Below are 26,700 nucleotides of genomic sequence, written 5' to 3'. Positions count from 1 at the left end.
CTTCTTGCTGTCTTGCCTGCTTATGGGCTCATGGTTAGCTAGCTTTGTTGTGCAGCCCAGCACACCTGCATAGGGATTGGTGCTACTCACAGTGGGCTGTCTTCATGCATCAAGCACAATCTCCCAAAGACATGTGACAGACCAGTCTGAACCAGGCAGTTCCTTGGTGTGAGCTTCCCTCTCAGATGACTCTATGCTGTATTAAGTGGACAACTAAAGCTGATTGGGACAGTTACAACAGGATCTATCTTATGCCAGTTTAAACTATGAAGTTTTTTTTTTCTATTTAAATACTGCCGTTATTCTAAGAGTGTGAAAAATAAAACCCCATGTTCGTGGAGGGCAGGACATATGAATGATATGAAATTTTCAAAATATAATATTTTTCAGTCAGATTTTTCTCTATTATGCAATCACTCTGTGCAGGACCTGGGCCTTCTGCAGCTACGGGAAGGTGCATCAGGAAGCAGCATGCGGTCCCCACTCTGTTGCCTTACAATTCTGGCTTTCCATACCTACATTTCCCTGATTCTCGGTAAGAGCTAGTAGTCTGTCTACTGACTTTTGAATTTTTGGGTTAAGGTGGAAGGAGGTGAGGTTTATCATAGAGATCTTTGGCAGAGACCATTGACCGATTGTTTTCACTGAACAATTTCAAAGTTGCTTATGTGCACGTATGTTATTTATTTTATGCCTATAAGTGTTTTGTCTGCATGTGCATATATGTACCAGGTGCATGCCTTGTGCCCATAGAGGCCAGACGAGGAATTAGATCTCCTGGTACTGGAGCCATGGATGGTTGTGAGCTGCCATATGGGTGCTAAGAATTGAACTTGGCCTCTTTTAAGAACAGCCAATGCTCTGAACTACTGAGCCATCTCTCTACTGCCTCATTAAACATTTTAAAATCTATTTTTAGATAAGATTTAAGTATTAGGTGGCTGTATTTTCACTACACTCATCTTAGTATTTCCATTTTTTTTTATTTTGTAGAAAATTAAATTCAGAGGTAATGTAAGGTAACATTGCCTTGAAAAATACAAATGTCAGTGGGAGTCTGAGATAGCCACCTCCACTCTTAGGACTTGTCTGAGATAGCTACTTCCATTCTTAGGACTTGTCTGCCGTGGAGCTCTTTAAGTCACTCCATTCTCAGATGAAAACACAAAACAACCATTTTGTTTTGTGCTGTGTGTCAGTGAGAGCTGGGGGTTGGTTGTAAATGTGCACTGTGTTTTGTGAGCACTGAGCAGTGTCTGTTCCATTTCTAGGTACAGGAGAAGTGAATGTTGCGGAAGCAGAGAGTCTCCTTGCACCGTTCCTTCAGCAGTTCCCAAATGTATGCTCAGTGTCCATTGTCTGTCTCAGCCGGCACCCATAGCCGCCATTGCCTGTTGAAGTGTGTTCTTTCCTTTCTCCACAGGGCTCCCTCATCCTCTTCTATCATGCCCGAATCGAGCTGCTGAAAGGCAACGCTGAAAAGGTAGCCATGTCAGCCAGGGTATTTAGGGCAGTGTCTGTGTGGGAGGGGTCGCGTCACACGGTCACTCAACACAAGTAAATTTGGTTATGTGGACTCGCAAAAATGAATAGGAATGTGGTTCTGGAAAGCTAAGCTTTTTACTTTGTGCATGTGTGTTGTCGTACTTAGTAACTTACCTCATACATGTTTGCACATGTGAAGTAGTTCATGGTGGAGTATATATTGATATTGTTTAAAAGAATGTATAAAATAATACATGGGCATTTAATAAGACGTTTCAGAAAACTTTAACCATTATCTATTTCTGCATTCATTTTGGAAGCTATTTTTTTTTTACCTATGATGCACCCATGGTTCCTCATCAAAGGAACTAGTCCATTAACTCTCATAAAGCTAAAGAGAAGTGCGTTGCATGTGTGTGCGTGAGAGTGTGTGTGTGTGTGTGTGTGTGTGTGTGTGTGCGTGAGAGTGTGTGTGTGCGTGAGAGTGTGTGTGTCTATGAAATCCACACAAATGAGATCAAACATTTTTTCTATTTATATCAAACCCCAGCTCTACCTTCCTGGTTGTACATTTAAGTCTCCCTATAGTCATTTTGATGACTGGATTTCCTTTTACAAGATGGATATTTTACACTTCTTAAAGTGATCTGTGATTGGTGACTGGCCAATAAATGTTTCTGTGCACAAACTTACCAGTGTAGAGTTCTGGGTCAGACGATCCTTGCATCTTTGACATCTCCAGGCAAATTGCCTTTCTCAAGTCTTTCAGTGCAAACTTCTGTAAAGAAATGATGAACAGACTGGGGAGATGCCGCAGTAGTTACGAGCGTTTGCTGTTCTTGCAGAGGACCCAGGATCAGTTCTCAGCACCCCGTCACGTGGTTCACACCTGCCTATAGGCAACTCTAGTTCCAAGGGACCTGACGCCCCCTTCTGGCCCCTGTAGCCACCAGGCATGCATGTGACCACAAATGCACATGTGTACAGGCTCTCACGTGTATATATAAAAAAATGAATCTCTAAACACTTCTAGTGCTCTTTGTCAACTTGGGACATCTCCTTTAATTTTTTGCCCATGTGATGAGTATAAAAAAAGAATTGAAATTTTTTACTTAGTTTTATTATTACCATTATTTGTTGTGCTGGTATAGGGCTTTTTGCATGCTGGGCAAGTGCTTTACCACCAAACTACGTTCCTAGGCCAAACTTTTAAATTTAGTTAACAGTTTATGAATTTGCTATAAGTTATTCTTTTCTGACTGGCCTGGTTACATCTTTACCAATCTTTCTGAGAAGGGCTTAGTTACCTTTTGCTGATTATGGGATTTTGTTTAATGTGTGTTTTGTCCAGTGAAGATCCTTACGCCATTATAGTCTGTGCTTTATGAAAGAACTTGGCATTTCCGTCTCACTTGGACAGCGGCTTTCCTACTCCTGTGTTCTAAAGCACGAGGTCCCCGCACAGAGTGAAATGAAGCAACAGACTAATTGCATTGCCATACATTATGGAAGAGAGCAGAACAGCGTATTGAGTGGCTTAATGAGTGATGATTTTGCTCTTTTTGTACAAAGCGTTTTATGTATTTTCCCATTAGGTTATTGTCTCCTTGTCTAATATCTGGATGATCAGCTTTGTGCAATTGACTTATAGGCTCAAGAAACATTTCGAAAATGCATTTCAGTTCAAGAAGAGTGGAAACAGTTTCACCATCTTTGTTACTGGGAATTAATGTGGATTTATATATACCAACAAAATTGGATGCAGGCGTATTACTATTCAGATCTACTTTGCAAAGAGAGTAAATGGTCCAAGGTAAGCCCCTGCTTTTGTCATGTCCTCTGCTTGCTGCGTGACCACGGTGGTTTGTGATGGAAGATGGATACTTGTCTCAGTGTAGAGGCTGCAGGAGGAGGAGGTGGGTATACCAACCACACCCCAGGTAGGACGTGGCTAGGGTGTAATTGCAGGTGCCTCAGCCATCCAGGTTTTTAGACTCCTCCCCAAAGTGCTCTTCAACAAGGCATTTTACTGCCAGGATGAACTGCATGTTTGGTCACAGCCCTTGAGCATCAATACTGAAATCTTGGCGAGTTTTGTAAACTTTTAGTACCCCTGTGATCAAGCTTTTGGTGATAGTTAACGTTAATTCTGAGCCACTTTAGGGAAGTTGGGAGAAAGGGGTCATGGTTTACTGTTCCTTCTGCCTACTTTCCCACTTCGATGTCATGGTCTGCCATAGGGGAATGGTTACATTAACTGAAAAGTGTGGCTGTCTTCTGACACAGATCTTCTTTTAATAGTTACTGGTATATTTTAAGCAGTTCTGAAAATCGTGCAGTTGTGCACATATGTTGGAGCGCCTGGTTTCTTCCTTTCCTTTGTTTCTGTTTTTGTTCTTTTAAGACAGAATTTCACCTTGTAGCCAAGGCTAGCCTGGCACTCACTGTGAGTCACAGATTGGCCGTGAACTTATGGCAGTCCTCCTGCATCATCGTCCCAAGTGCTGGGATTGCATCACTTCAGTTGGTGCAGAGAGCTGAAGCCTGTACTTGCTTACTTCTTTCTTCCTAAGTAAAAATGTTCTTTTCATACAATGAACTTTATCATTTCTCCCTCCCCCAACTCCTCCTTACCCACCCAACTTTATGTTCTCTCCCCTTCTCTTTTTAAACAAACAAACCCATAAATCAAAAAAATGAAAACGAAAACACTGACAGGATTAATAAACTGAAAACCTTAGAACAAAACAACCCCCATAAACCAACCAACTAACCAGCCAACTAACCAATCAACCAACCAACCAATCAGACCAAAGCCATGGAGTTCATTCTGTGTTGGCCAGCTTCTCCTAGGTATGGGGGTAGGCATGGGGCCACGTCCTGCCTGGAGTGTGGTTGGGATGCCCAGTGACACTCCATTGCAGAAAAGTGATTTTCGCATTCCTAGCGATATCAATTGCGAAGAGCTTCTTGTTAGGGTGGGGCCCATATCCACCTCTCTGTCTCAGTGCTAGGACCCTGGAGAAACAGTTAGCCTTGGTAACACCTGCACGGTTTCTCGGTTACTTCTGGTGTGCGAGGTTAGAATGTCGCCTTCCTATGAGTGTTCTCTCACGAGCCCCTTGTCTTTTTCCCCTCAAGGCAACATATGTGTTCTTGAAAGCTGCCATTTTGAGCATGCTTCCAGAGGAAGAAGTGGCAGTGACTAAGGAGAATGTAGTGTCTCTGTTCAGGTGAGCATGAGACTGTGTCTGTCACAGAGACCCCGGGGTGTTAAGACACATCTGAGTTTTGCTTCATGCTCTACTTCCTTAGTTTGCAATTTCTCCACTCACTGCTATGGACACACTTAGAGTGATGCATTTAGCCGAGAGCCAGCATGGATTCTTTAGTATGATTTCAGATACATTTGCATGTCTGGGAATCATGGAAACATAGCACTACACTTGTTTTCTAGAATTAGGGTTTAGTTTCCAGGGCTTTGCACCTGCTCTCTCATACAGCCGTTGGAGTCTTTCAGTGATGTAACTGGATCTTTTCTTGAATTCTTTTCCTTGTTTATGCATTCATAGAATTATGCATAAGAAGCCACCCCACAAAGATGTAGTCTTTCTTCATCCATGTGTTTAGATTTTGTATGTATGTGTGTTGTATGTACACATCATGTACAGGCGTGTGTGCACACATACCTGTCTGTACATGTATAGGGGACAGAGGATGACGTCAGGTGTCCCACTCTACACTCTGCCCTATTCCCTCTAGACAGGGTGTCACTGAACATGGAGGCAGACTGTGGCCTGCAAATCCTGGTGACCTTCCACTTGACTGGCATGAGTGTGAACCAACCCGGGTTCCGAGTGTTTGAACTCAGTTCTTCAGGCTTGTGAGCCAGCATGCTTACTTACTGAGCCGTTTCCCCACCCAGCATTCCTGAGAACTTTGAAAATACTAAATCCTAACATGATAATTCACAAAGCCAGAGGTGTGGTTAGCTTTGTCAAGTTATACAGGTGGATGGCTCTCTTTGGAGGCATGTTATGTTATAGATCTGAGTAGTGGCTGCAGACAGTGACAGGAAATGTACTTTATACCCCTCCCTCTTGCTGGATAAATACTTTGAGCTCTTTTCTGCTTATTTATGGAAATCGACAATTTTACACCTAGATTGGCATGGGCAGTGTTTGACAGATGTAAGATACTAGCTAAGCTGAAGGAGTATGTCAGTGGCTCTCATGGAATTGTGCACCCACAGAGCGCCGTCCCTACCCTAGGACTCAGGTCTGGGTATCGCCCAAAAATGTGCATTTGCTACTGGGCTATGCGTAGTCTGAAAACCTCAGTTGTGACCGATATGTATGCTCACTGGCTTTTGTGTGGGATCTTCACAGACAGGTAGATGGCTTGAAGCAGAGAATCGCCGGGAAATCTCTCCCAACCGAGAAGTTCGCTGTGAGGAAGGCTCGGAGGTACTCTCCCTCTTCGGGTGTCCCAGGAAAACTCGTCTTGCCAGCCCTGGTATCTGCTTTTATTCACTGTTTATACACTAGAGATAAAGTCACTGTCGAGAGCTTCGAGGAATGTATTTCCTTACCTTTGGCTGTGAAGCTTATAACTCAGTTAAGAACTATTATATATTTTTATATTTATGCATAAACTAATTTTAAAAAATCAAAAATTTTACCTGATGGGTTTTGACTACTTAGTATGTTCTAGACATTGTGATCAAGTCTATTCAAAAAAATCGTTTTGAATAAAGTAGAATTGAATTACAAAACATCACAAATTCAATTTTACATTTTCTAATAGCTTTGTAAAAATAAAGTAAAGGAAACCTTTAAAGCACACTTTTTCAAGGATATAGTTTGTTTAATCTGGGCACAGCAGTTTATACCTGTAGTCCTAGCACTCGGGTAGCCAGGTCAGAGAATTGGTGCACATTTGAGGCCTGGGCTAGCCTTCTCTACCCCTAAAATATTGTGTCTAACCCATGTAAACAAAACGATGCCATTTTGTTGTGGAATTGTAAACAACGGAAAAGTCATCTCCGAGCCACGCCCTTCCGCAGACAAGGGTCTCTCCCCCACCCTCATCCCCCAGGGGAGCCTCCTTTGGACTTGCCATGCTGTACTGCAGGGACCTTGTCCTGCAGGACTAGAGGCTGCTCAAGTCCTGCTTGAGCTCACCCTCCTAATTGCCTCACTGTTTCGGCCAAGCCACTGTGAAAAACACAACTTGACTTGAATTTGTAAAATGAAGCCTTCTTTTCTGAGAAAAGCTGTTCAGTGCACACTGTCCTCTCGGTCCTCCTGTGTGGTTCTATGAACCTTTTTTATTTGGGGGGTTATTTAATCATCTCCTTTGAATGTTATGTGGCATTTTCCAGTTTTTACTGTATTAGACGTGCTACAATGAACATCATTTACATGTACATGCAATTCCCTAGGAATGCTTGCAAAGAAATGGAATTCTTAGTTAAAGGTCTTGTGCTAATGTTGGGTATATAATGCTGTTTCAACCCCCCCCCCCCAAAAAAAACCCTGTATCAATTCAAATGACTGATAATCTTCTAATTTGCATTCCTGCGCTGAGACTTTGAGCGTCTTTATGCACAGGCTCATTCAGTTTACCTTTTCTGCGTTACCATTCATGTCCTGCAGTTTCCTTGGGTTATCCTTGTTTCATGCTGACTCTCAGAAGTTCTTGGTGTATTTTAAGAGGAATGAGAATGTAACCCCTGACCAGGGTCAGATAGGAGCTAACCTGCAGCTAGCCTAGACCCAGGTGTTTCCCACAGAACCCCAAGATTAGACTGATAGGGAGAGATAGAATTGCAGTGGACCTGTCATTGTGTCCCAAGCACAGACAGCAACAAGAAGGCTGTGCTAAACACTGAGATGCCTAAACCCCTCTCCCAGCTGATGCCTGTGTTGCTTAATTAGCTTTAGCTCCGTTCGCTTCTTCTATCAAGTGCTCTGCACTGGGGAGGGTTCTCTGTGTCAAAGAACTTTCCAGACACTTTACCCGAGCCATTGCATTTCTTTGTCTACATTAGAACTCAGACACTGGAGTGTTTAAGACCCTATCATGCTTTGGATCACTGAAGGTTGGCGGGTGTGTAGTGACAAAGAATTGACTAGAATTAGTCATATCTAGGGTTGTTGCCACAGCCCGTTTTTCATAAAAATCTCAAACCAAGCTTGCCTCTCTCTCTTCGATAAATACTGTCAATAAGAAACTTTAAATCATCATCAATTTAAAAATAACATTATTGAATTGTGCTCCTAGTTTCTAGGACCATAAAACAAACTTGACACCGTCATTTCCTGCCTCATAGCCACGGCTGCTCTGCTAATATCTGTCACAACTTAAAATTCATGCTCATCCTAGACCCTTCAAAATATGAACTGCACTATCTGGACATTAGAAAAATATTTTGAAGCAAAAACACATTTGCTTTTGGTCCAAAAAAAATTCTCATGTGTTAGCCCATTAAATATAATCTGCAAGGAGGAGTCATTAGTTTACATTTCAGGAGCTGTCATTCAGCCATATGGCCTTAAAACAAGTGCGTTTTCTGCATATTGGATCGCATTACTGGGCCGACACATGTTTTTAATGATATAAAAGAACCTGAGCCCAGTAAAATAAATATTCCAATGATCATTTCTAGCGATATGCTTGGAAACACTTTATGTAAACAAGCGGCAGACATTTTAAAATATTTCCCTTTACTTAAAAGTAACAACAGAAATTTATGTTAAACAAAATTGTTCGTGGTGTCAGTTTAAAATACTGTTTTACTTCCATATCTATATTCTACCCAAGGATTGTATGCTAGTAGGTAATTAGTATGTGTTTGTTGAATGAATGAGTGATTTTCTAGTAAGAGTATAAGATATATGCTTACTTACCTTAGGGCATAGTAAATAAAAGGGATATAGTAAAACCCGGAAAAATTCTGTCACCGAATTCTAAATGAAGAAAGGTTAGAACAAGACCCTGACTGTCCTGTTGCAATACTTCATGTAGTTGCCAATGGTTTTGTATCCTTCTCCCATAGGAAATGATGTACGTCTGGAACGGCTTTTCAATAGTGGGCAAAAGAAAGGACCTTTCTGAAAACCTCTTGGTGACTGTGGAGAAGGCTGAAGAGGCCTTACAAAATCAAAGTAAGTGTGTGCAGGGCTTGTCTCCACTTGTTTCCTCTCCTGTTTCTCCCTGGAGCACATTGATCTGTGGGCATCCCCAGAGCAAGACTGGAGCTTGTGCCTGTCATTGAGATAAAGGGAGAACAGCATCTCTTGTGACACCAGTGAGTCCTGGGAACGTAGTTCTAAACAACGGACATGAGCCACAAAAGACCGTGGTATAAGATGAGAGCCCGTTTTTATGGTATAGCCACATGGCCAGTGTTTAAAGAAGGACCAGTCAGCATCTTTGTTTTCAAGGAGCAGCTATAAACTATAACAGGATGCCATAGGCTGGGGGATCTATGAGGAGTAAAAAGATGTTTTTCACAGATGCGGAGACTAGCGGGTACAGGATCAAGGTGCTGCAGCTGAGGAGAACCTTCTTACTCCCTGTGGGGGCAGAGGGCATGGCGTGGAGAGACCGAGGCACACAGCACACAGCACCACTCTCTTAAAGTTGCTACCTCTCACACTGTCGCCATGACAGTTAAACCTCTGCTCACATGCGGTTAGCACCACCGCGCTGTGCTTTGAATGGCTCCGTCGCCTTAGACTTAGGTCCATGAGACATCCCACCCTCTCGTGGACTCCAGGATACCAGGGGTGCACATGATCACACACACAGGCAAAACACTCATGCGACTAAAGCAAGAGGGAATGGTAGCCAATCTAATGCATATAAGGTATTCTTTGCTATTTTATTTGAAATATTTTAAAAAGAAAAATGTTTTATTTTGTATGGAAGTAAACACAGCCACGTCATTTTGAAATTGAAATAAAATGGAAGTCTGTCAGCTTACCTTTAAAATAAGATGGAGGGCTGCAGAGATAGCTCAGTTTCAAGGGGTTAAGACTTTTTGCTAGTCTTGCAGAGGACCCAGGTTCAATTCCCATCACCCTTATGCTGGTTTATAGCTGCCTGTTAGTCCAGTTTCAGCACCAGGCCCTCAGGTGGTAGCACACATTATAAGCAGGCAGAGCACTCGTACACATAAAGTAAAAGCCACTGTGTTTTAAAATGGGAGTCCATGAGATAAGCTTCTCCAAAAAATTTAAAATTTTGACCAAATTCAGTAGTGCTCATTGTTGATCAGTGAATTTGACTAATTTAATCATTTGCTTATTCAGACTCCCTTAGTGTTTCCATAGCTGACATAGACTTAGACGAGGGGGAGAAAGATAGCGCTTGCTGGTGTGGCTTTTCCACATGGCCACAAATTACAAACTGGAAAGTAAAGGAAAAACGTCTGCAGGGTTATGTGAACACAGTTGCATGGTGTCACCCCAACTGCCAGAAAATTAGCCAGCATTCCCCCTCTGTCCCCTGCTTCCCCAAACTCTGTATAATGGATCCCCAGCCTCTGTGGTGTTCTACTGTATCCTCCCAACCCCTAAGAGTGGATCTTTTGTCAGTCACATTTGCAGATGAGCAGTGCATTTTCTCTGAACAGACTCTGCACCCTCAGGGTGTTTTTGGTCTCTATTGGAGAGAAAGAACTAAGGGAGTAATGCTTGCACCATAGTCTGGTACGGGGGAAGTGCTGCCTTTTCTGTTTCTAATGGCTTCTTCAGGTGAGAGGCCTGAGAAGGTTCTGGGTAAATGAGCTCAGACTCCAGCAGATACACCAGGCTTGCCACAGCTCTGTCCTTCGGTGTTTATTGATCACCAGTTCCTGCAGATTAAGTTTATAATGGTTTTTAGGACTATTGTTGTATGTAGGGACATTCTCCGACCCCAAGCTCCTGACTCTTAGTAATTAAGCTCCCATTCTCCAGAATGAGGGGTGAGGAATCTGCGATTGGAAAATTGAGTTATATAATAAGCCTGAGGTTGTGGGGGCTTCCACCCCAGCCCATATTAGAAATCAGAATGTGGTCTGGTTTTGTGGCTCAAAAACAGGGTAGGAGGACACTAGTGACCTACGGCGGTGCCTGGACATAGTGAGTAAAGGTTGGCCATCCACACAAAGGGCACCCTAGACACAAGCGCGCACTCTTGGAGGCATGCTTAGCGTCGGTCGGCATGTGGTATTAATTTCTGTACCGTTTTCTTTGGAAGTCTAAACAAATCCATCATGTAGCAGAAGTTGGCAGCAGACCCACTTTGTCTATCCTTGCAGTTAATTTGTGTGGCGACATTATATAGCAAACAGAATCCGTCACACGAAGGGATTGCAGTCTGGTGGCCTTTCACGTTTCAGTCAGCTTCCACGTTTCCTGCTTGGCGCATTGCAGCAGCGAGTGTCTAAGATGCTCAGCATAGATATTTTTGTAGTTTCCAAGCTTCCTTCTTTCTTGGGGTGCCCTCCCTCAGCAGCTACACTGCAGCACACAAGAGTGGGCCTTGTTGCCATGACTTAAATAACAACTTTTCAAACAGTATTATTTCTCTTTGGGTGTGGAGGTCAGAGGACATTTTGTGGCACTGTACTGTTCTTCCACCACGTGGGTCCTTGGGAGCAAACCCAGGCTTAGTGGCAGTCACCTTCACCTGCAGAGCCAGCCTTGCTGCAGGGATTTAAAAATAAAAAATTCCAATTGAAGATGGAAACTGTTGAAATCTTTCTCTTTCATGAGACTTCGACTCAAGACGGAGTGATCATGTGACAGACAGTGTGCTGTGGTCAGAGGAAACTGTGGCTTTGCTTCTGAGGTTTATGTCGGATGTGGAATATGAACCCCTCTGTCACATTGCTAACTTAAGATCCCCGCAGAGTGACTTCCCTGGTTTTTCAATGGTAGTTGTCTCTGCCACCTCAAAAACCATCATTCATTGAGCAAGCAAATGTTGCCACAGCACAAACTGCCAAGAAACTACTGCTCACGGTTGAATGGGATACGCAGCAGTGACTCTAAAGTCCAGTGTCCAGTTTGGACACTTCTCAGGCTTTGGGCTGAGGCCTGACTGACCTGCTTCTCAGCAGACATCTTTGAGAGCAGCATGGGTTGGGGATGGGAAGCTGTAGGGAAAGGTAGTTCTAAGTAATGGGAAAGGTTAGAGGTGTTGGTGTCTGTGGGTTTTCTAGTGATGTGTCAGCACCTGATAGTTAGAAGTGAAGTGAGCCCCTTCTAGTTGGGTGAGGAGCACTGGAAACCTCCAGTAGGTGAGGGCTTTGTGAACGGAAACACTGGCGTGTGTCACTGGTGAGGCCTGAGGCTTAACCCCAAAGCATGAGACTTTCAATCTGGGGACTTTGGGTGTCTAGTCAGTTCCCTTTACCACCCCTCCACACTGTTGTCACAGCCTGAAATGTGTAAATTAGCAGTCTGTCTTGGAATGGCTTCTTCACATGTCACTTGCAAAAGAAAAAAGCAGGAAAGCCTTCACGCATGGAACACGTGGGCATGACTACCTTTGTCACATAGCCACGGCACCATGCGATGCGGCTCACTCTCCTTAATACCTTCAAACTGAGCTTTAGACGGCGGGGGCCAGGCAGGGAAAGGAAATACTTGGCGTTCTCTAGGAGCATGGAAGTTGGTGGGGTTTTGGGTGCCTTTCCTGTATTTGGGAACCATTTCATGGCATAATTTCCCCCTAAAAGAACATAACCTGGGAGAACTGATAGGTTGTAAACATAATGATCTGGAAGAGGGGTTTCTGCTTCCTGCATTTTGAACGGGTGGGAGGCCATCTGCTTCTCCATATGGAAGCACTATCCTCTCCTGCTCGGGCAGGCGCCAGCAGAGTTAGAAGCCAAAACAACAGGGGAGACAGCCTGGTTCCTCCTCCTTTACCTCTGAGAGAATTAATGAAGCTCATGCTTTATTTAGAGTTCAGGTTTCCTGTCGTAGCTAAGGCCACAAAATTCAGAATGACCACCTGAAACATCTGCCTGCGAACACACGGTAATAACGCTGGGAGAGGGAGTGAGTTCAGCGTTCTTCTCGGCAAGTGTTTGCATTGTGTAGTGAGTTAGTGAACATGCTTCCCGGGGTTCCCCCTAAAACCCAACGTCAGTTAGTTTTCCTCTTGATTAGGATCTTTTGAAAGTATTTCCGGGCTGGAGGCGCAGGGCAGCCCAGAGTGTCTGCCTAGACGAGGCTCTAGCCCCATCCTAGATACCACATAACACCGAGCTTTTAACCCTTGGTTCATGCTTCTTGTTTTAAGACTTTACTGACTACTCCGTGGACGACGAATGCTTGGTGAAGTTACTGAAAGGATGTTGCCTCAAAAACTTACAGCGGCCCTTGCAAGCCGAGCTGTGTTTCAACCATGTTTTGGAAAGGTAAGAGCTAGCCCGAGTACATGGATGACCAAGCCTTTGTCCTCGTGAACAAAGCTTTTTGCGTGGAATATGGCTTTACACATTGCCACTCAGTGTTTAAAGATGACGGCAAAATGCAAACTTATAGTCAGGCTGACAGTTGCTAAGCGCCGTCAACGATTGCTGGGCTTCTCTCAAACTCACTTGGTCTCTATCACTTCTGTATGTGGCGGGGAGTGGTGGTGGGGTAGAGTGTGTGGTGTGTGGGGGTTTGTAAATGTATGTATGGGTGATGTGTGTGTAAGGTGTGTGTGTGTGGTGTGTGTATGGTGTGGGGGTGTGCATGTGTGTGGGGGTTTGGGGATGTATGGGTGGTATGTGTGTATGGTGCAGGGGCGTGGTATGTGCACGTGTTGTACATGTGTGTATCGCTTTCATTTATTCTGCACGTATTCTGGGACACTGGATGACAGAGACAGCATAACCTAGAGGTTGAGTATCCCTCATGGTAACTTGACAGGGAAGGAAGGTAATAAATACCACTCCTTGTTTTTTTTTTTCTCAAAGTGCATGTCTTTCTGTGTATGGTGATTTTATATATATATCAATGACAGTACTGTCCTGATATTTCTCATAGAGTTGGAGCAAGGGTGAATGCCTGTCAATAAACCGGTAGCCATTGTGTTCTCTAAAGGTTGTAACTACTCACTTTGTACACTGTGGGCCCAGTAGCAGGGGTCTCTACTACTTTTCATAAAGAATCTGGAAGCTGCATCTAATGTCAGATCTCCCGATTTTTAAACATCGACTCAATATTTTTTTTCTAATCTGCCCGTTCTCCAAAGGACAGCTCCCATTTCCAGGTTAATGCTCCAGATACCTCCTTTCTATGGTAGGCTTCATCTCCTGTATGGCCATGGAGACACAAAGTCTCAGGTCTCTGTAGTCCCCACGTTTCCTTCTGCACAACTGTCTCGCTCTTAATTCTCTTTGGCATCTAAGACTAGTTTTGGTGATAGCCTGGTAAACTAAAATTAACCTGACACAAATCTATACTATATAGCAAACAGAGTAGCCATTTAGAATGGAAACGTTGGGGTATCATACTGCATTTTATACTTTTGATAAGGAGTATATTTTTAATGTATGTATCCAAAAGTGAAAAATCCATCATAGTTAGAACCACAGAGCAGTTGCTCTAGATTTAAAACACTGTTTGTTACTCAACTGTTTCCCTGAGCTTCTAGTTTTTATAATGATGCTGAAATAAGACTGCTAGCCACCTCGTCACTGACGTTTTGAAGAATTCTAAGGCTTAAGTATGAAGGAAATTGATACTTAGTTAAACACAAAACCAGTGCAACTTCCTTATTCCTAAATTTAGAATCAGGCGCTAAGCAAGATGGTCTTGTCGACTCTGAGTTCATCTTGTTGAAGGTCGGTGGGTATTGATCTGCCTGAAAGACTGTGCTGTACCAGTGCTGGCCATACCCCAAGGAACAGAAGATTATGTAAGAAAGCACACTTCATCCCATAGATTGTTAAGCATAGCAATCTGTGAGGCAGCAGCCTTCCTCCGAAGATAGTCTCGATGTTGTCTGGGAAATGAACGATGCGTGCTTCAGGTGATACCTTTTATGTTCTGTTAAGACTTAGTTGATTTTCCTTTGCTCTCTTAGTGAGAAGCTATTGAAGTATGACCACTACCTGGTGCCATTCACTCTGTTTGAGTTGGCATTTTTGTATAAAAGTCAAGGGGAAATCGACAAGGCCATCAAGGTCCTCGAAACCGCAAGGTGAGTGAGTGCTGAAGGTAACTTGTCCTGTTGACTTGAAGTGGGAGACATCAATGCCATTGCAACAGCAGCAGTGACTTTGTATCCCTTTAAAGCCAGTGGGCTACTGCAGGTTCAGTGTGGCTGCTTTTGCTAATTTAGACTTGTTTTTACATGTGGGCCTTTGCTGGTGTTGTGTTGTTTCCTGCCTTAGTCCATTGCTCTGTGGCTACTTGGAGAGGTGATTGTGTGTGTAGCTAACTGACCAGCTTCAGCTTATTGTCTTCTGTAGCAGGAGTCAGTACACTTTTCTGCAAATGACCAAGCAGTGGGTATTCTGGCCTTAGAGTGGGTATTGGCTTTAGAGTAATAAGGTGTCCACTGACAGCACTCGGTCTATTGTATGTATCTGTATTGTGGAAGGTAAGTGAAGAACGGGTATGTTCAGAGCTGGTCTTTGGGTCATAGTTTTCTGACCAACAAATATTGTCATATAAGTCATATCTGCCGTTTCCTAAACAACAACTGCTCATGTGATGCTCTTTCTGTCTTTTGTCATTTCTGCTAGATAGTGATTCAGACTTGTGGTCATGGCTCACTTTCAGCAAGACAAAACCCTGTTTGGAACAACTGGGGCAGTGGAGAAAGAATGCCATACAAACTCTATGTCTGTTGAGTGTAGTGCTCACACACAAGTGTAAGCCCTGCTATAATCCCAGCAGTGGGAACAAGTGTGAGCCAGCCTGGGCTACAAAGTAAGACCTTGAGTCAAAAACAGACAGACAGTGAGATCATGTATTAAAAACAAACAAAACAAAAAAGCAAAGCAAAAATTCTGGGTCATAAGTAGCTCAGTAGTCACTGGGTATTTCTCCCTGCTCGCTGAGTGCCTGTTATATGCCAGGTCAGGGAAGGCCATGGCGAGGCTGCTGTGAGCTCATCAGGGAATGCTCTGCAGTGTTAGGTGGAAGGAGAGGTCAGAGGATTGAGTGTGTTCTGCCGAAGTGTACTGTGTTGATCTGGGGTTCCTGGACGTTGAGCTGAGAGTCTTTGAAGGAGGACATAGGGTAGTTTTGGAAAGGTGGGTCACCAGGTCATCCTGCACAAGATGTGGCCGAGAGCCTCTGGGTTGTGCAGCGTGGTTAGTAGGTGGACAGTGGTGCTCTCTACTAGCTAGGGGGACACTCGGAGACAGACTCTGGGGGAAGAGAGACCTCTCTTAGGGCTGCAGTACTTGAAGGTGACTGCTAGGTGTCTACGAGGAGGAGCTAAGCTGTCCATGAGATGTGCAGCTGTGTTTAGGGCCACATGGACATGAGCCAAGTCCTCAACACAGTTTGGTCGTCAAAGTCGTTGTTCCTGAGGTTGTCATGAGAAGCTATAGAGCTTGAGATGGAGGTTTTGTACAGGGCCTGGAACATTCCAGTCTCAAGATTAAGCTGTAAGATTAGATACTTACTATCTTAATATCTTAATATGATTAAGTGGTGCTAAGAAGATGGTAAGTTGTTTAACTTCCTGCAGATGTCAAGGTTTCCTTCAAGTTGTTTCAAAACAGAGAGTCAAGAACTTGCCCATAAATCTGAAGACCTGAGTTCTATTTGTAGAACCTACATAAAGGTAGAAGGAGAGTTGTCCTCTGACCCCAGGCTCTGTAGCATGCCTACCCCAGCAACATGCACACGCCCAAGAACAACAACAACAATAAAATCAACATGATCTCTAGATTCATACAACTGGTTACCAGCTAAGAGTGTTCCAATATGGGAAGGCAAGCACTGGGAAATCGTGAGAATGTGTGCCAGCGCGTGCAGCTGCCACACAGCATGAGAACGGACTGTAGAGGTCACGTGTGTGACCTTGACACGGAGAGCAGCATGAGAACCGACTGTAGAGGTCACGTGTGTGACCCTGACACGGAGAGCAGCATGAGAACGGGCTGTAGAGGTCACGTGTGACCTTGACACGGAGAGGAGAGACTCTGCCGCCATAAGATGCTAGAGATGTTAGCTGTGAACAGACTGGCAAGAGGAGGAAGATGCCTTAGGGACATGGTGCCGCAGAGTACTTCTTACAAGAGAAATGGACAATTCAGGAAGAAGCCACTTCTGCAGGCGTTGTGTTGGGCATGAACAACTGCTGTTTCAGCCGTGATGTCTGTACATCCTCAGATGAAGCTATTAAGGGGTGGCACAGCGGACACTGCTGCTTCAGACATTTACTGTTGGAATACAGGGCTGGGCTGCTCCGTGCAGATGGAGCCCCAGAAAGACAGCTCCCTACCATCAAAAGCTCGCACTGCCACCACTAGCCCAGGCAGTACTGGTAGGACAGATGTAAACATGGCTCAGTTCAGCACAGGCTTTCAAAATGGCCAGGGTCTGGCCAGACACTGAGAAAATATTCAGTTATTCTTTGATAAATCTTAGTAACAGGTTTATTTTAATCTGTGAATATCAGAATATATTACACTCATCAAAGTTACCAAGAAAGTGTAAAAAATGTCAGGAGAGTGGGGAATAGAAAGAAACACTGCTTCAGAGGAGGCCTAGGCTGCCTGTCTGCCAAAGCAGTGTATAAACCAGGAGACCTAAATGGAAGCTGTCCTATCTATGTACTTTACCAGTCCTAACAATTTTAGTGAGGAGAAGTCAACATGAGTGATTAAAGTCCATGTCTTAGTCAAGGTTTCTGCTGCTGTGAAGTGACTTAAAAAGGAAAACATTTAATTGGGGATGGCTGATTGTTTCAGAGGTTTATGGCAGGAAGCATGGTGGCACCAGGCGTGATGCTGGAGAAGTAGCTTGAGAATTCTACATCCTGAACCACAAGGCAGCAGGAAGAGAGATACTGGGCTCAAAGCCCGCCCCCAGTGACACACTTCCTCCAACAGGCCACGCCTCCTAATAGTGGCTCTCCCTGTGGGTCCATAGGGGCCATTTTCATTCAAACTACCACAGCCAGATTTCTCAAGTAATCTTTGGGTTTTGTGCCCCCCTGCTTTTCTTTTTATGGATTTGGGGATCGACCCCAGAGTCTCTGTGTGCCAGGCAAGTTCTCTATCACTGCGTTCCACTCCTTGCCTTCTTGGCCTCTTCTGACATTGGTCTGATTGAGTCATTAGTGACAAAATCACCGAGAACTTACATGAGAACTGGAATAAATGGTTGTGGGGTCTTTGTTGGGGTAACTTTGTGTGGGTTTCAAGATAGTTTTATCCCTTTGAATAATGGATTATTCATGATCATTGTGTTATATGAACCTGCCTTAACGTTTTCCTCTTTAAATATGGATGTTGACCTGTGTAGCAGTACTTAACAAAATGTGCCATTCCCTCATGACCCTGTGCTGTAGTTGTGGTCTGGCAATTAGAATGTTCTACTTAAAGTATGACCTCTTGAATTGTCATTGGGGAAGCTTCTGGAAACCAAGAATGCAGACTCACTCTTTACTTTGCCCCATAGAAAGAGTCTGCTCTTTACTCCGCTCCACTGATGCATGTTAAAGTTAGAAAGTAGCAGGAGATCAGAGGGAGACAGAGAAGGGAGGGCCCCTGCTAGACAGAGTAAATGCTGACTCTTCAATTTTATCATTTATCAGAAACAACTACAAAGATTACTCCTTGGAGTCCAGACTACACTTCAGAATTCAAGCAGCTCTTCATCTCTGGAAGAAGCCATCCTCAGATTGATCCAGAAGACGCAGGATGGAATCTTGCCCCCCAGTTAACGTTGACTCTTGCTGTGGAGATCAGCTCGTGTCAAATAAGAAACAGAAAAGCTGTTGCCAGGCCCTTCCTGCCACCAGAGTGACTTATTGTTGGTCTACATACGCTCCCCTATGGAAGGACATTCAGTACTATATAGAAATTCTTATACTCTGCCTTTGAAAAGGACTTCACGCTAGATTTCAATTGAGGGGTCACGTCTTTTAAAAGACTGGCAGGTACAATAAAGCCTAGTTAGATTATTTATTTTTTTAATGTAAAAATGAATATTGTTCAAGTAGCAAATGGCTTTATCACCTGAGCCATTTTTAGATTGGCTTGTCCTTTAAACCTCAGATATTTTACTGCTGTTTAAATCTCAGAGAGTAAATAAATATCACACCTCTAATAATACAACAGTGGGTTTGTGAAGATTCTGGAAGGGGGAGTGGAGGTCCTGAGGTGGGTACAGTGTTCCTAGGCAGAAGGGACTTGTATCTCTACATGATGTTACAGTCGTAAGTTTCAGGGTTTCCAGTTGGTTGAAGGTGGTGGCATTTTTCAGAAACTATCCTGTATTTGAATGTACTCATTTCAGATCCAATAATAGCATTCAATCATCTAGACACACTTCTTATGAATCTAAGGGAAGAAAAAGCTGTCCTTTAGAACTCCCTACCCTTAGCGCTGAAGCCTGAAATACAGACTTGCATTACGGTTTCTTATAGGAAGGGAAATCCTTGTTGCTTTAAATGATACAGAAACTATCAGTGATTTTTACAGTTATGATGCTGCTGACCCAGTGCTGATGGTTCCTTTTAAATATTTGGGCTGCATTTGGTTCTCTGAGTAGGAAACAGAATCAGAGGGTGAACAGATGCCTTTCTGGAGTCCCAACCTCTGTGAATTACTATTTGTGAATTAGAGCTTCCTCATTCTATGTTGTTGGCTTTAAAGTTCTCTTTGAAATTTCATAACTGAATATGTGTATTAGATGTTTTCAGCAATGTTTAGCATTTAATCACAACTCTTTCCATTAGAATATATTTTTTTCCATCTGTCTCTTGTCTCCCAATCAACGGCCGATCAGTAGTAGGTGTTAGAGCTGAGGGCCGGATTCCAGCCAGTGACAACCCAGTTACTTTGTCTGTGAGTCTGAGCTTTTGTCTCATTTCTGTTATTTCAAAGGCCAGTGACCTGGCTAGACAGTAGATGGATCCATCTTTCCTAGACAGAGCCCCAAGGTCGTAGTTCGGAGTCCCGCTCTGTTAGCCAATAGCAACATAAGCAAGTAACTTACCCTTTCTAGGACTTGGCTTTTCCAGTGGGAATGGCAAGGTAGCACTCTCTGCCTAAGGCCTCAGGTCATGGTCCATTTGGTAGCTTTCTGTCCGTCGGGGAAGCAGTATACATAGGAGTGAGTTTGAGCCTTGTGCATGGATTACCTCTAGGATCAGCTGAGTCTTTGCTCTCTGCTCTACAATGAAATGGATGTGACATTCAAAACCTTTCAGTTTATTAATTTATGCATCTAGCACTGACAGAGGCCAGATTGTGGAGTCGCTCCCACTCTTCTGTACTGCAGTTCCAGTGCTCAGCAGGCCCTGGTGTCGGGTTACTTGGGTACCATTTCTTGATCAACCTTGAGGAAGGTGATTAATACACTTTGAGTCAGAGGACCATCCCTTCAGATAACATGGAAACAACTATCATTATATCTCATTAATATGAATGACACAACTGGCTCCAGATATAAGGGGAAACAAATTGTCATGAGCTATAGAAATATGTTTAATAATTATATTTCTTTGAAGAAAGTTTACAAATTCTTTAGAAGAGTTTTGGTAACTTTTTTAAAATGTAATATTTTCATACTATTAAAGAATATGGTGGGGTGTGGTGGCACACACTGTTAATTCTAGCACTTGGGGGCTGGAGCAGGCAGATCTCCAGGTTTGAGGCCAGCCCGGTCTATCTTCAAAACACAAACCAACCAAACAAAAATACCTATATTTTATGAGAAATTATCAAAGCTCATGGTCTGTAAATCCCCATTTCTGATGTAAAATGAAGTAATTAAGCTAAAAATGACTGTTTTAGGGACTGGAGAATGGCCCAGAAGTTAAGGACACCTTCTGCTTTTCCAGAGGGCCAGAGTTTGTTTCCCAGCACCTATGTCAGGCAGTTCTCAACTGTCTGTAACTTCAGAAGATCTGACACTCATTCTGGCCTCTGTAGACACCCCAACATACATTCACATAGAAACAGACATCACATAAGCAGACAAGAAATCTTTTTTTTAACGATTACTTTTACATTATCAAACAAATTTACTTGTACTATTATATTTTATTTTGTGGTTTTCTTTTGTTTATTACTGCTCATATCCTCTCTGTCAGCAGTGTGGACTAACTATCTATCCAGTATAGATATCCTTTATAAATACTGCAACAGAATTAATACCACAGACCTTTGCCTATTTTCTGTCATGTTCAAGATACTGTAGTGGCATGGATTTCTTAGGATGTTTGTAAGAATCGTCCTTTAAATCTGTTGTGACTTAGGATGCTTTGTGAAGAGCAAGGGCCTGAGAGACAACGCTATCTACTCATCCTTTTGAAGGCACAGGAGTAGGCTGGGTTTCCAGTCTGTTTGATGCAGTTTCTGTAGCTGCCAGCAAAGGCAGTGTTCTGTAAATATAAGGATTGTGTTTCAGACCCTTGGGAAGGAGCGCCTGATTCCTGCTGGACAGGAATGGAAGGATAACTACACCAACTCCCGGGTATATTTGACCACATGCCCCCCTTTTATGTAGGAGACGTTCCCAAGTACAGGTCAGTGGCTTTCCATTGGTCTGAGGCCAGGAGGAGACAAGTAGGTAGGAAGGAGCTAAGGTGGATAAATTTCAGACTCCTGGGTGTGAAGGACAATCCGCAGCCATTAGTACAATCCAAGAGTCCAACCAGCTCCTTGGGGAAGGAGTGAAAGGAGTTCTGAGTGGCTGTCATTCCTTCCTGGTCTGAGTGTCTGTCTGGACTAATTGAATTGGAGGTCAGCTCATTTTACAGTTCTTTGATCAGGGTCTAAAATCTGAGGTGTGGGAAGATAAAAAGCAGGTGCCCTCTCTTCAAATAGAAGAACACATTCCTTGTCAGGCATTCTACTGTGATGGACACTCACAGCATCTGCTGGTAATGTTGGCCATGGGTCTGGCTCCTCTGACCCGTGCCATGCATTGTGGGTAGATCTTTGTCAGTAGAGCCCTGTTCCCTGGACAGTAAAATAGTTAAAAAAGGGGTTTATGATCAAGTAGAAAAATTAATTCTGGAATTATTTTGGTTAATTCTCTCAACATTTTGTTTTTCCTATTGATTTTTTAACTACCAGTTTGCCATCCTTGAATTCCTGAATTGCCAATTCTGGTACATTTAGTTGGAATTAGTTAATGAAGTAATTTGAAGTCCTGAGCATTTGTGATTTATCAGGTCTGGAATGGATCTTAAAAAATGATGCCATCCTTGTCAGCCTTTGAGCACGTCAGGTCTTCTGTTCTCTGTCTGCTGCAGTAGCCATTGTCAGCTGTGGCTACTCCACTCTTGCAGTGGCCATGGTCGGAAAACCTTCTTCCCTGAAGCAGTTCTTCAAGGCTGGGAGAGGTTCGTGCCCCTGGCATCCTGGCATTTATCTGCTGCCCGCTGTGAGTGCCCATTCCTGCTTCAAATATCTTCCAGTAGTTTACTTTTTCTGTCCTGTCCTTGGCAGATGACAGCACTCAGTGGCTCGCTTGAACGTTGGTCTGACCCACCGCATGCCCCTGTGAGCTCCTTGTGTGCCATCTCAAAGTCCTTATCCATAAGATCACCAGGTTATCCCCATTTCAGAATCTCTCCTGAATGTCACAGCTATTGGGGTTGTAGAAATAGTCGTAGATTTCATGAATAAGGCGATTTCTGAAAAATTTAGTGAACCCTTGGTGATACTTTTACATTATCAAAATGCTAACATTGACCCTCTCAGCTACCGCAGTGTACTACTTAAAGATTGTTAGGCACAATTTATCCACTTAGGGAATAACATGAAAGGTGACTTAACTAAATTTAAATATTTTCTGCCTTCCCGTTGCCTGTTGTGAGTATCTCGAGTGTGTGTGCCTAAGTGATATCCATAAATACAAGTTTTAATCTCTTGTGAGCAGCTCTCAATTAGATGCAGTGGTAGATATGATGGATCAATAGACTGGTCTATAGGTAAGTAATAGAAAATAACCCATATCTGATAATCCTTCGTGACCTGGGAGCGATCTTTCTCACAGCCCAACTGTCTACATTTTCCTTTACGTATTAGATGGCTAGAGCCCTGCCTCCCTAGTTAGTATTCACTGTTATCTCTTGTTATTTTAGAATAGTGAACTTGAAATGTAGTATAAAGGGCACATCAGACTTTATCACCATGGAAGGTAGGCCTCACATTGAGGGTTTTTCTCTGGTCTGGACAGCCTTTTGTGTGGGGGACAGTCCATCCCACTCCATTTATAAAACCTCATTGCTGCAGGGAGACGTGCAGGAAAAGCTATTCTGTGTGTTGAGGTGGCCGAGCAGGTTCTCAGCCTGAGCCGTGCAGAAGGATATGTGGGTTTAGCCTCAGAGGCCGGCTCAGCCCTACCCCTTCTGACTGCTGTACACAGTGACAGGTTGAGCACAGTATGGCTGCAACAGGACTTTGCGTGCAAAGATCAAAGCAGCTGCCTCACTGTGTTAAATAATAAAGAATGTGTGCACACGCCTGCAGGTTGAATTTCATTTTGTTTTGGTTTTTTGCGGTGCTAGAAATGGACCACATCCTACCACAACAGCCACATCCTCGGCCCAGGTTGAATATTGAATAGGAAAAGTCAAGGTATGATAATATCAAACTTACTGACAGTAAACGCACAGTGCACCTTGTATGTTAGCCCATGCTTCTTAGAAGTGTATAATTTAAAGGATAAACTTAGGGGACATTGGGTGCATTTAATTTTATTGCACATTAACTTTTTTATTTAAAATTTTTTAAGGACTTTGAATTAAAAGTCTCCATAGTCTGTGTACAAAAGAAAATTAAAAGAAATTGTTTTCAGTGGAACATAACTGATAAAATGAGAGTATCTGAATAACCGAAGATATTAAAGAATATCACTTACATTTATTTAGGAAGGAATTGCGTCTTTCTAATTTGAAGTATACTCAGTTTAGGTGTGGCCCATCCTGCTTGAGGGATTATATATCTTACTTCAGTCTTATCTTAGCGGGGCAGGATACCCACAATTTTGGAGATAGTAGATGAGCATAAATAATTTTCACAAATTCCCGTTTTTCCTGAAGTAGTTTTTTCCACAGTAGACAGTTAAATGCTTCCGGTACAGCTCTCCCCTTGCCCACGCTTACACCAGTGTTTCTGGCACAGGAGCTAAGGAGCACTGGACTCACAGCCCGAGTGATTTATTTTTAAGGGAGTAACTTGCACGAAGAGAGAGATTATGGTAAACATTTTAAATCTCAGGCTTTCGGTTCTGTTGGGTCCAGATTACCCCAGACTTAGAGAGAGACTGTGTACCACTGACCTGTGCTGAACTGGGAACCACTTAGTGGCTGACAATGTGTTGTGCTCAGTCGCTGCGTCGTGGGCGTCCCAGGGCAAGTGTCCACCGCTCCTTTTGTTGACTGTTGGCATCTGAACTCCTGAATGAACGCCAGCTGTCTCTTTATAGATTACTATTTTAAAATATTTATTTCAGATGTTCATCGGATGCTCAATTTTTTGATGCAAGTTGTTTACAAAGGCAAATATATATATTTAATAATTGAGATATTATTTTATCGCACAACTTATTTCCCAAAGCAAATTTACCTTGTAGGTGTTTGTCTTTTGAGAAGGAAAAAATTTTTTTCTTTTGCCTCAAAATACAAATCGTAATCCTGTCTTCTCTTCTGTTGTGACTCTTGTGATACTTGCTTTTCCCCTGGTTTTGGATTAAGCAAAAGTGAGGCATTTGTGAACCAACTTGGAGTTGCCAGTTGAGTCGTCAGAGCTCCCATCTGTCCTCAGGATTCAGGGCCGTGCTGGTCAAACATGGCAGTGTCTCCCTGCCTCAGTTTCCTCCCCTCACTGCACTTGAGTGGTCTCTGATAGTTTGTTCTCAGCAGTTTTACAGAGGAAAACCGTCTTGGAAAACAGAGAGGCTAGAACTCTTTGTAAAACAAATGTGTTCAGAACATCCGTCTGCTGATAAGTGGATTAGGGTCAGGTCCTAGAGAGGGAAAGAGACCAGCTAGAAAGCTTTTCATCAGTCTAGAAGGAAAATGAAAAGTGCAAATGTAATATTTTTGATGTAAAAGCTGTGTTCCCTGTGACTTTTCATATGCTGATTTATGTTAATGTTATCACCTGTGATATGTCAGTGAGTGCAGATAAAGATTTAATTTTCAACATGAAGACAACAGTTCCTGTCTCTATTTTTACGATTTAGACAGTTTTGAAGACAGATGTCATTTACAAATTGTATTTTTAAGTAGAAATAAATCAATTTAAAGTCAGTGTTTTCTTTTTCCTACCTTTGTCCCTTACAGAAGGCTCTGTGTTATTAGATATATATTTAAGTTGCCAGATTATTTTCGGAATTCTCTATTTTCATATTGCTGTAACCAGTTTACCTCCAATGTGCAATTGAATTGTTATTTAAATAAATGACACGAGATGGGATTACCGCCTTCTACTTGGTCTACATGTGAAAGCTGGACACAGCATCCACCTGGATGGCCCTTCATTGTCATGATGTACGCTTGACTTTTGGTTTCTTGGCGCGACTCCCCTCTTTTCTTCTCCCAACCATGTTGACGGGTATGAAGGTCCCCTTCGGAAGCCATGTTCTTGGGCAAGCCCTGGGCATGAAGTGAGAAGAGGGATGGATCATTTGCCATGAGGGAGGGTTGTCAGCTCTTTTATCTTTGTATTTCTCTTTAGTAGCCCAGAGGATTAAACTAGCTGCTGGCACATGCAGTTGAAGCACTCACGTAGCAAAGTAGACACAGTGCTGGTCTTTGAAGAGCTCAGCCCTTCTAGTCAGCTCGAAAATTTAGCTTGCAGTGTTGCATGGATTCTGGCAGAACAGGGGACTCCAGACTGAGGAAGAAAACCATGCGACTTCTTACAGGCTGCCAGCAACAGTTTGCTCCCCTCCCGGTGCCCTCCATCCAGTGGGTGACACGGGCCGGTGGGTGCTGAATCCCTAGAGGATTTTTGTCATAGCCAAGTAAACCCAAACCTGGAGACTGGACACTTTATAGTGGATGTCAAGCAAACCTCCCTGTCCTCGTGAGAGAGACATTATCTTTGTCACACTGGATGGGAAATAAATCAGAATTGTACTCAGAAGGGAGAAGACATTTTACTTTTATTTTGAAAGTTGACCCAGATCTGAGCCCTTTTATTAAAGGACCGTCTGGAGCAAAACTAGTCAGTGCCTTTTTCTTGGAGGAATAGAGAAAAGCCGGAATACAAAAACCCTGTGAAGATTCTTATGCAGTGATGGGTGGAAGATACTGGTACAATGGAGCCATTTTAAGAACTTTCATTCTGCAGTAAGGAGCCATTGGTTTACAGCAAGAAAGTGGAATGAGCTGGTGGTAGTGGTTAGGAAAGGTTGTCCTGGGTGCCTGGTTTGCATTAAGCATACGGACAAGGGCAGAACTGGAAGATTGGGGCCTATGGCTAAAATCTAGCCAAGAAGTAATGACCACCACCACCTCAACCCTGAGAAAAAGTAATGACCACCTGGGCCTACCAGAGTGTGGCATCTGGAGTTTGGGCTGAAAACTGGAAAAAATGGGGTGATGTTAGCCAAGATGTAAGGTGTAGACTTCCAGAGAAGATTCTAAGTAACAGCACAGCTCTCACCTCAAAGGGAAGAGAGAGAGTTTATTCTGGAGCCAAATACCAGTGGCCAAGAACACAGATTTTCTTACCCCAAATTCCATGTGTCAATGAGGTAGCAATTTTATGAGCTTCTTATGGTAACAGGACAAAGAAAGTCAGTCATAAATCATAAATCAAGACACTTTTCAAATACATTGGTGGATATTCAAGGTAGGCAGGTTATAGAAAGATGGGGGGACTCTGCCATGCGCTGTGGATGCCATCTGACAACACTTGGCCCTTTGATTGCTGGAAACTAGGTGGGTTTTTGTTGGTTGTTTTGTCTTTTGTTGGTTTAAATCATTCCAAGGGTTGGTTTTTTTTTTTTTTTTTTTAATCTGTTAGGATGTTAGGTCCGGCACAGAAATTGGCAAGGAAGGAGC

General features: G+C 43.2%; 1 protein-coding gene across 2 annotated transcripts in view; it reads left to right on the top strand.

The window, feature by feature from the left end:
• The window catches only part of Ttc39b (tetratricopeptide repeat domain 39B), a 104,655-nt gene extending 79,550 nt beyond the window's left edge, over nt 1-25,105 (top strand). Inside the window, exons 10-19 of one of the 2 annotated variants that reach the window (XM_087548055.1) lie at nt 427-535; nt 1,272-1,339; nt 1,424-1,483; nt 3,137-3,298; nt 4,627-4,718; nt 5,874-6,000; nt 8,546-8,654; nt 12,790-12,907; nt 14,566-14,682; nt 18,262-25,105. In XM_087548055.1, the coding sequence (XP_087404181.1) occupies nt 427-535; nt 1,272-1,339; nt 1,424-1,483; nt 3,137-3,298; nt 4,627-4,718; nt 5,874-6,000; nt 8,546-8,654; nt 12,790-12,907; nt 14,566-14,682; nt 18,262-18,352 (1,053 nt within the window). In that variant the 3' untranslated portion in view covers nt 18,353-25,105. The remainder of the gene's footprint in view (nt 1-426; nt 536-1,271; nt 1,340-1,423; nt 1,484-3,136; nt 3,299-4,626; nt 4,719-5,873; nt 6,001-8,545; nt 8,655-12,789; nt 12,908-14,565; nt 14,683-18,261) is intronic. The other variant, NM_001106665.1, reaches the window with a different exon arrangement.
• Nucleotides 25,106-26,700: the final 1,595 nt, after the last annotated feature.

The sequence above is a fragment of the Rattus norvegicus genome, chromosome 5 (genome assembly GCF_021556685.1).
Source record: "Rattus norvegicus strain SHRSP/BbbUtx chromosome 5, alternate assembly SHRSP_T2T, whole genome shotgun sequence".
NCBI classification, from domain to species: domain Eukaryota; kingdom Metazoa; phylum Chordata; class Mammalia; order Rodentia; family Muridae; genus Rattus; species Rattus norvegicus.
The sequence above is the reverse complement of the archived record's forward strand: the minus strand, read 5'-3'. Positions and strand labels throughout refer to the sequence as shown.